Consider the following 12,755-nt stretch of genomic DNA (forward strand, 5'->3'; position numbering starts at 1 on the left):
CTGGACTCAACCCACCTACCTGCGGCCCCTGGATGAAAGGCCAAGGATGAGGGAGGCCGCCAGCGTGGCCCGCGATGGGGAGCCCAACTTCCGGAGTATCTGCAGTGAGCAAGGGTACTTCTGAAAGAGCAGAGAAGGTGGGTTTCCAGTCCAGGAGCAGCACTGACCCAGCCTGACTTCACGTCCTGCTGAGCAGAGAGCGCTCTCTTCTCTCCAGAGTGCCACGGTCAGGTCAGGGAGGAGTGGCTGGTCCTGGGAGGTGTGCAGGCTGAGTGCGTTCAGAGCTCAGCCACTGGACAAGTGCATCCAGTGCAGCACTGACCAGATTAACCCGAGAGAACCAGCATCTGCCCTGAAGCTGCCTGTGACCAACAAGGAGGTGGACACAGGAAAACTGGCCTGCTGGATACATGGAAAGAGACCAGGCAGTGGGGAGGAGCTCTGCGGGCTTCCAGGAGAGCAGGGGGCTGTCCAGGAAGGCCCCATTGGCTGAGGCCAGCCTGCAGGTTGAGGGCAGCCTTCACAAGGGTGGAGGGATTCCACAGAAAAAGCAAAGGCACAAACAGTAAGTGGAAGTGGAAGGAGAGCCCCCCAGAGAGCCAGGAGGCCAGGCCTGCCTGGACCAGAAGGCAGGAGTCTGTGCTGCCACCCCGGGGGCCGAGGTGTCAGCCTTGTTCCTGGAGGAACCTGTGGAAGACCAGCAGTGGGCTGTGTGGGGGGAGACGAGGAGGGGGCCAGAGGCATGCAGAAGACCCTGCACAGGGTCAGATGAGCAGTGGCCAGGAGTCAGGAAGCTCCAAGTGCCCTGCATGGCCACGGTGCTTACCCTGGTCCTCTCCGGCCACCGCCTTGGGGCCCTGGAACCCGACAGCAGAGGCGGGCGCTGGTAACTGCCTGCCCCTGGATTTTTGCAGAAGGTGGTGCATATCCTGGGCATGAAGACACAAAGCTGCGAGTCATTCCCCTAGTGCTGGCGGGAGCCCTGGTCCTGCACACAGCAGTCTCCAGCTGCCAGGGCTCTCCAGCCACAGCCCAACACCCTAAGCATGGCACTGGGCACTGAGAGGGTTTTTTAAATATGAGAAGAAAATACCAGCTTCAGAGAATGGTAGAGAATTTTTTTTTAACTCTATTGACTTAGTTCATCTTTCAAGCATGAAGACATGGTTGGAGAAATTCAAGGTTTTTTCTATGAAAAACATAATTATTTTAAATAAAATCACCAGGTCTATGAGTGACCCACAGGTGGAGAACTCCTTCCATCTACCTGGAGGCTCATCTACATCTGAGCTGTGAACACGGCCCCTGTAAAGCAGTGCGGGTTCTCAGGGTCACCTTCCCCACCTGCGGGGGTGCCTCTTCCAGGGGACCAGCGGCAGTCCTGTCTTGCAGACTCCCGTGAGGAGCTCTGGGTCTGTCTTCCTATGTTGCTGTTTTCTCTGGGTTGGTTCTTCCTAGTTTTATGCTTATTGGCTAAAAGTAAAGGTGGGTATTTTGTGTTAATAGCAATCAGATCATCTGAAAATCTGAGTCAGTTCATGGTGCTGGCTCTCACAGAATCCAGACGATGACAACCCTGTCTTCATGCCTGCACAGTGTACCTCCCCCTCCCACCTTACAGCTGCCCGTGTGACCCTGGAACTTGGGGCCACTGTGGTCCATAGTGTAGGGAAGGGTCGGCACCACAGTGAAAGAAAAGGCTTAGCACTGAGTTCACCAAGGACAAGGACAGCGAGTGTCGGCCTCTGTGCTGTTCAAAGCTGCGGGCCGTGGGGAGTGTCAGGCACAGGGGTGTGCTGTTCCCACTCAGTGGCCAGTTACCTCCGACACATGCTTGCACACTCGTAGGTAGCCAGCTCAGTGCTCCCGTCTTCCATTCAGTGTGGAAGCACAAGAATCTACAACAGCGGAAGCCAGGAACCCCATGGGGCCATTCCTCGGCCTCAGACACGCAAACCCCGCCAGGAACACGCCCTTCCCTGCTTCAACAGACACTGGAGAGGAGATTTCAGGCCCTTCTTCAAGGAGGGGTGTCTTCTGTTCCACGCTCACCCTGGGGGGCATCGCAGGAGCACAGGGTCCTGGCCAGCCCCCACAGCCCACAATCAGGGCCTGGATGGGGACACAGAGATGTGCCCCCGAGAGTGAGGATGGCCCTGGGAAAGGGGAGCGCACGTGCTGGCCACAGACGGTCCCAGGAGCTCTTCAGGTACTTGGATGGTGGTGACTCCGAGCCCAGAACCTCGGTGCTGTGTGGGATGAGACGGGGCGGGAGGGATGGAGAGCAGGCCCAAGATCAGCTCACTCTGGACAGCCGTTCCCTCAGCTCACGAAAGTCTCCTGAGGACAGAGCTCTTGACCAAGATCCCTGGGCTCCTTTCCCCCACAGGGAGCAAATGCCTCCTGATGGAGGGTCTCCTGTTCCATTAACGGGTCCCCACAGGAGACCTGTGGCCATGGTCAGGATGTCCCCACCTAAATTAGTCCTAGGAGAAAACCATAAGGTCCTCAGCCGCCCAGGTTGGCAGGGCCCATGGCGACGGTGAGGCTCTCCAGCCCATGCCGGGCTTGGCCTCTGCACTCCCCTCTGGTTCTCACGCTGCTCTGCACGCACCATGGCTGCCTACCCAGCCAGCCCGGGCCCTGCCCCGTGGGGACAGACAGCACAGCCAGCGGCCTCTGTGCTCCCCACCCTGAGACTCGACTTTTGTCTCTATTTCCTTGTGTTGTCCTTTTGTGTCCTAAAACCAGGGATGAACCATGATGTAGCAACCCCACCAAGCCGGGTGTTTTAGTGTCTTCAAACTGGTATTCCTTAAATCTTTGTCAAACTCACGTGTCTATCAATTTACTTGGACTAAGTACTTCTGGGTACATGCTGCAAAGTCCTTCCGTATTTTCTGTCATTGGCCACCTGTCCTGGGACACATGCCCTTTGCATAATGTTGTGCTGCAGTGACAGGCCCTGGAGATCAGACTTCCCAGCCTGTGCCTGTGTGTGAGGGGAGGAAAGCTATGCACGTGCCCTCAGGGATCCCCCAGGGCACAGGCGTCCATCCTTCCCCATCTCCTCCGCTGAGCAAAACAGGGCCATGGGAATAGCATCAGGCCCCACCACAGACACACACCAAGAGCTGCCTCACCGATGCTGAGCTCAGTTCTTGGGGTCCAGCTTTGGGGGAGTCTCGGTGTCCGTAGACACTGCTCAGCTGTGGGTTGCAGAAGAGCTCAGAGATGAGGTGGACAGTGCCCATCCAGGTGGAGAAGCAGATCAGAACCTCCAGGGTGAGGGGAGTGCGGGTCTGAGCCCCCAGGCACGGCCAGCTGCAGCTGGGAGCCACAGGACTGCTGGCTGGAGCGTGAGGCTCCTCACTTCCTTTGGAGGCTGAGGGCTGAGAAGGCCTGCAGAGGGGATTTCTGGGGGAGCGTCTGCCCTCTGCCTGCTCAGTCCTCCTGCTCCTCCTTCACTGTGAAGGACCTGTGCAGGCAGCCTCTCGGCATCTGTACCCAGAGCACCAAGCCATCTGGACCACCGGAGCAGACGGCGTGGAGGGCTCAAATCCTTAGAGAATTGACTAGAGATGGGCAACAGGCCTGACCGGTCAGTTCATGCAAATGGCCAACAGGCATACAAATGCTCCACACCACCAGTCGGGGAAACGCGAGTCAGAACCACCGTGAGCCCTCACCAGGCTCCAGTGAGAATGGCCATTGCCAAAAAGACTGAAGGTGACCCCTGGCAAGGAGGTGGAGGAAAGGGGCCCTTGCACTGTTGTGGGAGTGTAAATCAGCACAGCCAGCGTGGAAAACCACACGGAGATTCCCTGAAACACCAGCAGTAGACCTAGCACGTGACCCAGCAATCCCACTGCCAGGCACACGTCCAGAGGAGAGGATCAATGTGCTGAGGGACACCGGCTCTCCCTGGGTCATCGCAGCTCTAGTCACAGAAGGTCTGAGTGTCCGTCAGCTGAGGGTGGACAGAGAAGGGGCGGGCCATGTGCACTATGGAGCACGCGAGTCGGCCACAGAAGGATGATCCTGTCGTGTACAAGAAGATGGACCTGGAGACACTGTGCCAGGAGAACTAAGCCCGGCTCAGAAGGACAGGCACCGCGAGATCGTAGTCCAAGTGTAAACTGATGAGGTTGATCTCTCGGAGCTGAGACCCCAGCTGGTCACCTCAGACGAGCTCTAGACATTGTTCAGCCAGACGTGGGGGTGAGTCTGGGGGGGGCGGTCCTGCTGAATGACTGGCACTCTCCTTCCCGTGATCCGAGAGGCTCTGTGGGTCCCTTTTGTAGTTACCTGGATATTGCCCGGATCCTGGAAGTAGCAGAATGTGTCCTCAGACATAGGCGCGCCGTCCTGCAGCCCCAGGGTCGAATCACTGTCACCTGTCCTTGTAACCCTGCCCCTCCTGGTCTTTTTTGATGGAACTTTCTAAGGACGAGGGTCCCCCCAATAAAAGCCCACTTCCAAACGTGCTCACTCACTCTTGCCAGCCTCTCGTGACTTTCCTCGCTCCCATTTGGGGAGCTTGAGGTCGAGAGCGGAGGAGCCGTCCTGGAGCTTGATTTAAAGGTAAAGTGTGTGTCTGTGTTTTATTTGGGGTCCCAGGAAATTCACACGAGTGACCTTAAGTTCAGCTGCCCGCACTGGTCGGGGGCAGCATGGGTGTGCCGGAGTTAACATGTGCTCTGTCCTCCCGCCAAAAGACAAACTTACAACACGGGGCCGCGTATCAGGGAGTGTCTGAGGACCCTTCACCCTAAAACAGGGTCCTGCCAGACTGCACTTACCAGAGAAGCTATTGCTGCCGTTTGAAGTGAGATTCGGGGACTCTGTTCTGCATCTCCCCGCTCCTTCTAAGCTTCTGTTGACACCGCCTCCCGGGCCGGGTCTCTGCTCACCCTCATGCTTTCCCCAACACCGTCAGAGGCACGGAGCACGTGAGGTGAGTGTGATGACTGTTCAGCCCTCAAGAAGCCTAGAGTGGAAAGAGACCGTGGGTGGCAGCAGGAGGACGTGGGCAGGACCACTGGGCATGACACAGAGCAGCCGAGGGCACGCAGGAGGGAAAGGGGTCTCTGCGGGGCCTGCCCATGTAACCCAGGAGCCTGGGCTGGGGTCGCCTGGGCTGACCACAGGACACTGCTCTCCGTGACGACCGCATATCTTGCCCGAGAAACTTAGCTGCTTAAAGGCTGAAAGAGAAGATGCAATTTCCGACCACTTCTGGAATCCAGAGGACGAGTCGATGAGCATTTTAAATGAACTCTGGGGAATTCTGTGGATGAGAAGCACCTGCTTCGGGGCCCATGACCCTGAAACACTTGGCCCCTGCCAGGAAAGGCCACGTCTGCATCGGCCATGTCCACCCAGCTGCCGGCTTAGTGAGCTCCTCTGGCATCTTCCAGACCCTGTTCCTGGCACGGTCCCCACAGACTCCAGTGTACGCACGGCCGGCGTCTGGACCCTTGCCTCCTCTTCACCTTTGCTCTGTTGCCTAGGTCTGTTGTTTGCCATGAGAAGACATCGATTGCTTGTTTTACCCACAACTGTCTCTAGATCTGGACTAACGACTCCTTCTGGCAAAGCTCGGACGGGAAAATCTCACAGGACTTGCCTCAAGCACACCGTCAATGCCCTCCCTGGGCCTGTCCTCCTGGGCGAGAGCAATGCAGGATGGGGATCAGCTGACCCAACTGTGCTGTGTCAGGGAGGCGGGAATCTGGACCATGAAGCAGCTTCATTTGTCCTTTGGCCTGGGACAGGTCAGGGGGCAGAGCAGGATCAGGAGGGATGTGGGAGGGCGGGCAGTGGTGGGGTGGGCTCCCCGCTAGGTGAGCAGCCCCCTTAGTTCCAGTTCTCCAGTGGTCAGCACACCACACTTTAAAAGCTGAAGCATTGTGAGACTCGTGGTGGTGTTTGAGAGCTGAGTGGGCGTGCAGGAGGCCAGGGGACATTGGCTGGACCTCATGAGTGGATTGGCCTCCATGCCGCTGACCAAGCCTCCCTGAAGCAGGGGTTCAGACAAAGGAGCCCTGGGGTCTGCAGCCTGCCCCAGGCTCGTGCCCCAGGGTGAGCTGGCTGCGGGTCTCTGCTCCTGGTTGTGAATCCTTCCTTCTTCTCCACCTGGGCCGCCGGGCCTGAGGGTAGGGCTGTGCAGCAGCTGATTTAAGCAAGACTCCCATGAAGCCACTTTGTCCCCAGGGCAGGGTTCTCCCTCCAGGTTAGATGGGACTCCCTTCGCAGTGACCTGGGTGCTGTGAGACCTGCCCTGCACCCTGCTGCAGGATTCCTGCTGAGTGTCTGTGGCTGTGGCCATCTGCCATGGGGCCGGGCTGTCCTCTGTTGGTTAATCCCGTGTGTGCTTCCCCAGGCTCATTTCAGAAAGTCCACCGAGAAGCCCCACGGCTGAGGTGTCCATAGTGGAGATTTACAATAACGACATTTTTGATCTCCTGGCCAAAGAGGGTTCTGGAGCAGTGGTTGGGGTCAAGCTTGATGTCGTGACAACCCAGGAAGGATGCACAGAGGTCCCGGGTCTGACCTGCATGTGAGTTCAGGACAGAGGTCCCCTGGCCCCCGAGGGACAGTTGCCGCCCAGGTGCCGACCGGCCATGGCCCAAGCAGAGCCAGCTGTGCAGAAGGATCAGGCTGGTGGTCAGCGGGACGGCCACATAGGGTTCAGGGTTCAGTGCATGTCGCCCAATTTTTAGTTTAAGAATGTTTCTTCCTTCCCTCCCTCCCTCCTCCTTTCCTCCCTCTCTCCCCCTTCCCTCCCTTCCCTCCTTCCTTTATCCCTCCCTCCCTCCCTCCCTCCTTCCTTCCTTCCTCCCTCCCTCTCTCCTTTCCTTCCTTCCCTCCTTCCTTCCTCCTTCCCTCTTTCCTCCCTCCCTCCTTCCTTCCTTCCTCCCTCCCTCTCTCCCTTCCTTCCTTCCCTCCTTCCTTCCTCCTTCCCTCCTTCCTCCCTCCCTCCTTCCTTCCTTCCTCCCTCCCTCTCTCCCTTCCTTCCTTCCCTCCTTCCTTCCGCCTTCCCTCCTTCCTCCCTCCTTCCTTCCCTCCTTCCTTCCTCCCTCCCTCCCTTCCCTCCTTCCTCCCTCCCTCCCTCCTTCCCTCCTCCCTCCCTCCCTCCCTCCCTCCTTCCTTCCTTCCTTCTTTCTCTCTCATGGTGCTGGGGATCAAGCAGGCCCAGGGCCTTATGTGTGCCAGGCAAGCGCTCCACCACTGGGGTACACCCCCAGCCCAAAGTGGCCTTTTTTACTGGGAACTGTGCAGCGGTGACAGATATTAATTAGCTGGAATGCTGTGACTGTGTCACAGTGTGTGAGTCTGTCAAAACATCAAGGTGTTCAATAATTTTATATGTTGATAATATGTTAATAAAGCTGTTGAAAATAAAAAAGGGGTAGAGCCTGGTGGTGGGATGCCAGCCTGTGCATGCAGGGCCCTGGGTTCAGTCCTCAGCCCAAGAGAAAGAAATAGAAAAGGCTTTTTAAAAGGTATATAATAAATGTCTCTTTAAAAGTCTTCATCAGAGTCCATGGGAGGGTGTCATCCTGTCACCAAAGGGGCCAGGAGGGGACAGGGACCTAACTCAGCTTTTGTTGGCTCTTGACATTTGTTGCAGAAAAATAATTTGGGGACCTGTCGGGAAGAGGCATAGCAGAGATTCATTTAGGAAGGCAAGGGGCACTCACCGGAGGGACAGAGCGCAGGCCATCTCAGGAATGAAACGGGCCTCCGGCTCTTCTCTTAAAGGAGACTGTAAACAGGGAGCCCAGGCTCCTTTAATCTCGGAGCTCAGGGCGGGGGCCTGGTTCTCTTCGGGATCTCCAGGCTGACATTGTTGGGCGTTTATGGATGACTTTTGCAACATTCCCCCCTCATAAGTCACTAGCAACATTTTTTCCCTTGGCTTTATTTAGTCTAAAGAAAATAGGTTGTGCAAGCTAGTAATGTGTGGGGGCGCCGGCTCACTGGGCCCGACACTCTGAGGCCCTGGGCTGCTTAAGACTCAGACCTGGGGGCACAGGCTGGGGAGTGCAGGGCTGCTCGTGGGGCATCTTGGGGTGAAGTCACAGCCCGATCCTGCTGTACTCCCCTGTCCACTGTGCTTGTGTCTTCCATCCTCCTCAACCCCACCTTGAAGGAGAGGAAAAGCAGATGAAGGGACCTCACTGCCCACGGTCAGTCGAGGACAGTGAACTTCCTCACACTTGAACATCAGCATGTTATAGAGCGCAGGGACGCAGCGTCTTGTGAATGTGCACTCCTCACATGGCCTGGGTTCTCCAGTTATTGTGAAAGCCCTGTGTGGGTCAGCACCTGCCCCACCACCAGGGAGTGACAGGAGGAGTTCCCACCTGAGGCCACGGCGGGGCTGCCCAGCCGGGGAGGACTCAGACTCAGCAAGAGAAGGCTGTGCCGGCGGCTGGTCCTGTTTCCAGAAGCCTGAGGTGCCAGGCATTTGGTGGTGACATGTTTGCAGAAGTAACCCAGACTCTCAGCTGTTGGCTGACGGACTATGATCCAAATGCAGCCCTTCCCTGCGGAGCCTGAGCAACAGCCCCATCCACGGACATGGGCTCTTATCTCCTGAGTTTAATTTGATAGAATATTCTAAAAACGTGGGTCCGTGAGGGTGAAATGGATGGAGGAAGATGGGAACTGGGGGTTACTGACCTTGGATTTGGTGAAACCACTGGTTATTTGTAATTGCTTATGTTCTGTTTTGCCTAAATCAGCTTCAGTCTCCTCTGGAATTGCCGTACCCATGTCTGGGAGCGGTGTCTGTTAGCGGTGGCCCGCTGTGTTGGCCTGGGGACAGCTGGTGGTACTTGCTACCTGCCATTGGGTGCCCTCTAACACCTCTCCCCTGCCAGGGCCGTCGCCAGCGCCGCAGAGCTGGTGGCACTTGTCCACGGAGGTCTGCAGCTCAGAGCGAGGCACCCCACCTTGGTGCACATGGCTTCTTCCAGATCTCACCTGGTGGTGACGGTGACTCTGACCGTGGTGTCCCCTCAGACAGCACTGGTGAGCTGCTATTGGCGCCGGGTCAGTTCAAGTAACAGAAATCCACCAAGAGGAAAAATCCCGGGGTCACCCGGGGTCTGCAGCAGGAATTGCAGCCACACCCTCCAAGGACCTGGGATCTGGGACCTGAACACAGGAGGCCCTAGGGCACAGGCTGGGGAGAGAGAGGGAGGTGGGCGGGAGGAAGCATCTGCTAGGGACATGGGCAACAGGGCATGCAGCACCTGGGGGCGCGGGACAGTGTCCTGAGGGGACTGCACAGTGGGAGAGAGATCAACTCCCGGCTTGTCAGAAAGGCCATGTAATACCACAGAGGCCCACGGCGTCCAGAGCAGCAGCTCCTGGATTCCAGTCACAGAGGCCCACACCTGCCTGCGCACAGGTGCACGGCAGGGCGCCAGGGGGCAAGGCAAGGCTAGGCCCCGCGTGGAGTGTGGAAGTCCATGGTGCAGAGGGTGTGTCCTGCAGAGCCGGCTCTGGCCCCGCCCCCATGCAGCCCCAGGGAATCCCTGCAACCTGCTCCAGCTCATTTCCTTCTTGCCTGGAAGGCCAGTGTAGACAGATGTGGTGCATCTTGTCACAAGGACACTCCACACTGTGGTCCCCGACAAGGGAGGTCGGGGGACAGCATACTCACTCCTCGAGCCACTCCACCAGCCAGCACACTACTGCCCGGCACAGGACTGGGCTCAGGTAGGGCCCAGGTAGCGCCAGGCACTCTGCTGATCCTGTGAGTGCTGCCACAAGACACAGACACAGAGGTGGCCTCTGTGCAGGGGTTCTGGGCTCTCCTACGAAAATCTCTGTGTTTTCTGTTTTGGGGGATGAGCATAAGCTCTCGAGGTCTCGTGGAGTCTGTTCAGGAACTTCGCAGGGCGAGACTTCAGACCCATGGACACAGCACTTCTTCGGGCTTCTGTGAAGCTGATGGATGGATTTCCAGGAGGGCATGGGTTTTCCCAGGGTTCCAGTCACCGTTGTCACCCGGACTACTAGGAAGCATTATTTAGTTTTCTTGGGATGGACTGGGCGTTCGTTAGACTTCCCAACGTGAAGCATGCTACCCGCCTCCTTTTCTTGTTATAGTCCCCTACAGAACCCACCAACTGTCCCTGTGCCCAGTTTGTTTCTAAGAGGAAGAGAGAGGCAGAACCAGCTTCTCGCTGGTGGGTGAGTCCTGGAGGGTGGAGCTGCAAGAGGCCTCCACACTGACTCCCTGCCCTTCTGTCCTCTGTCCTCCCCTCCCACCAGGCCAGCAGCACCATCCAGCCCCCCTGCAGGGTCACGCTGGGGCAGGGAAGGGGTGGAGCACCTCTCCCCAGGCTCCGCCTCTCCAGCCCCTTCCTGTGGACCACACGGGTTCTGCGAGGCAAGCGCGGGCCAAGCTACAACTGGTGGACCTGGCCGGCAGTGAGTGTGCAGGTGAGCAGGAGCTGGCCCTCACCTGGGGGTGCCCACAGCCAGGCTTGACCGGCCACCAGGAAGCTCTGAGCCTGGCACCTCTGCTCAGGTGACTCGAAGCCCTGTCACATCGGGCCATCAGAGGTCTCCCCAGGGCAATCAGAGGTCACGTTCTTCCTCCTCGGTTTCCAGGAGCAGCTCTGGCCCCTGGAGGAGCCATGCTGGCGCGATGGTGGAGTCCACTGTAAGGACTCCCAGGAGGTGCCTCCCCACCAGCTGCTGAGAGGCCCTCCGCCCAGAGCCTCCTTACTCGTAGGCGCTTGGAAGTGCAGGGTGGCTGAGGGGGCTTCTGTGCCTTGCAGGTGCATCTGGGGTGACTGGCCTGGCACTAAGGGAGACCTCGTTCATCAACCGGAGCCTCGCAGCCCTGGCAGATGTCCTGGGTGCCCTGTCGGAGCGCCGTGGCCACGTGCCTTATCGGAACAGCAAGCTTACCCACCTGCTCCAGGACACCATCGGTTCGTCCCCCTCAGATGAACCCAGAATAGAGAACACTGTGAGCTCTGCCTGGGGGAGCTGTCCCTGGTCCAGATTGTCCTTGGGGCCTACCCAAATCTGCTGGGCTTCTGGGAGGTCCCCTCTCCAACGTCCCTGGCACTTGGTGGCAACTGCACTTGTGCCCTCCACAGTCTTGGGTAGGGCTGGCTGGTGTGTGCCTTCAGGGGTGCACCCCTGGCCATCCAGCTAGGCTGAGGGCTCCCTCCACCATGCTGGACTCAGCAGCAGCCAGGGCCACCTGCTCCATGGGTCCCCAAGCTGTGGGAGCTGCAGCTCTGCTGAGTGGGGTGAGGGCACTTGGTGCAGCCTCAGGGCCTGTATCAGCCACCTTTTGGGGACCGCACTCTGCTCCAAGTGCCAGTGGACTTTGTGTAGGCAGCTGGATCCCGTCCAGTGCTTTGGGACATGTAGATGCCATTTGTCATGACTCCTACTCAGCTCACATCTTGTTCCTTTTATTTAAGGGGGCGATGCGAAGCTCCTGGTGATCCTCTGTGTGTCCCCGGGGCAGAAGCACGTGGCAGAGACACTGCAGGGCCTGGGGTTTGGGGCCCGAGCTCGGCAGGCTGAGCGGGGACAGGCTGGGAAGAGGCCTTCCTGCGCCCAGGTGAGGAAGTCGTGCGTGGGCTCAGCATCTCGATGAGTCCTCTTCCCCGGAAGTGTGCGCTCTGTCCCTGTTTTCTAGGGTGGGCGCCTGAGGAGTAAATGTGTTTGGATTTGATGAGCCTGTGGTGCCCCAGGGACCTGTGGCTGGCTGGCCGGGAGATCCCCGCACAGCTCAGGCCAAATCACCCGGCACAGGAGGCCCAGAGAGAGGACGGCTCGTCCAAGGAGCCTCCTCCCGGAGCAGATGGGCAGCAGGTGCTCAGGTGGGTGAGGAGCTGTGCTGTCTGTGCGGCAGGCCCGTGGCCCCCCAGGAGGCCCAGCTCTTCGTGCTGTGCCTCCTTAGACACAAACGAGGCCACAGACCCAGGAGCTCCGCGCACAGGCTTCGGAACTAGACAGACTTGGGCTCTGCCTCCTGCCGGCTTTGTGTCCCGGAGAGGGAAGGCCCCATTTCCTTGTCTGTGAGCTGGTGAAGATCAGGGTGGACAGTAGGGGCAGTGAGGCTTGGTGGAGCAGAACAGGTGCATTACTCACAGCACACTGCCCCGAGGTATCTGTACGTTGCTTCTCTGGCCAAGTGAGGGCCCAGGCTGGGCACAGTGGCAGGGGAGGTGACGAGACCTCCAGCTCTTGGCCAGGGGTCTATGAGTAGTCAGGGCTCTGGGCACCGAGGAGGAAACAGCCCATTTCATGTCCACCAGCCTCTGAACTCACGCAGCTCCATGTGTGGGAAACCAACCAGAGCATCTGGGGACTTGATGCCAGGGCAGTAGAAGGGCCTGGGGGGCTGGGGATCTGCCCGCTGCTGGTGTCCACGTGTGCTGGGAGCCACGTCGCAGGACCCAGTTGCAACCTGAGAGCTGCATTCCTTGTTTCTGACCTTCTGGGCAGAGCCCCGCTGTACCAGGCCGACAGAGAAGCGCAGGAGACCCTGCCCGCAGGCCTGTGGGGAATGGCTAGACCCGGAGGCCCATAGAGCAGTGGTCGGAAGAGCAGTTTGAAGTCACCTTGTGTTTTCCCCAACCCCTGGTGCTGGGGCTTAGGGCTCTGTGGGACAGGAGGGGGCAAGGGGGGCCCACCTGGTTCCTGATTGAACTTTCCACCCAAGTATGTGGAGAGTAGAGGCTAGCTGGGGCAGGAGGGTGGGC

General features: G+C 58.4%; 1 protein-coding gene across 1 annotated transcript; it reads left to right on the top strand.

Annotated features, from left to right (window-relative positions):
• Window positions 1-5,321: 5,321 nt before the first annotated feature.
• Window positions 5,322-11,644, top strand: LOC143641830 (kinesin-like protein KIF25). Its single transcript, XM_077109712.1, has 5 exons — window positions 5,322-5,455; window positions 8,892-9,042; window positions 10,380-10,464; window positions 10,806-10,961; window positions 11,466-11,644. The coding sequence occupies exons 1-5, from the start codon at window positions 5,322-5,324 to the stop codon at window positions 11,642-11,644; spliced, it is 705 nt and encodes a 234-aa protein (XP_076965827.1).
• Window positions 11,645-12,755: the final 1,111 nt, after the last annotated feature.

The sequence above is a fragment of the Callospermophilus lateralis genome, chromosome 6 (genome assembly GCF_048772815.1).
Source record: "Callospermophilus lateralis isolate mCalLat2 chromosome 6, mCalLat2.hap1, whole genome shotgun sequence".
In the NCBI taxonomy this organism is placed as follows: domain Eukaryota; kingdom Metazoa; phylum Chordata; class Mammalia; order Rodentia; family Sciuridae; genus Callospermophilus; species Callospermophilus lateralis.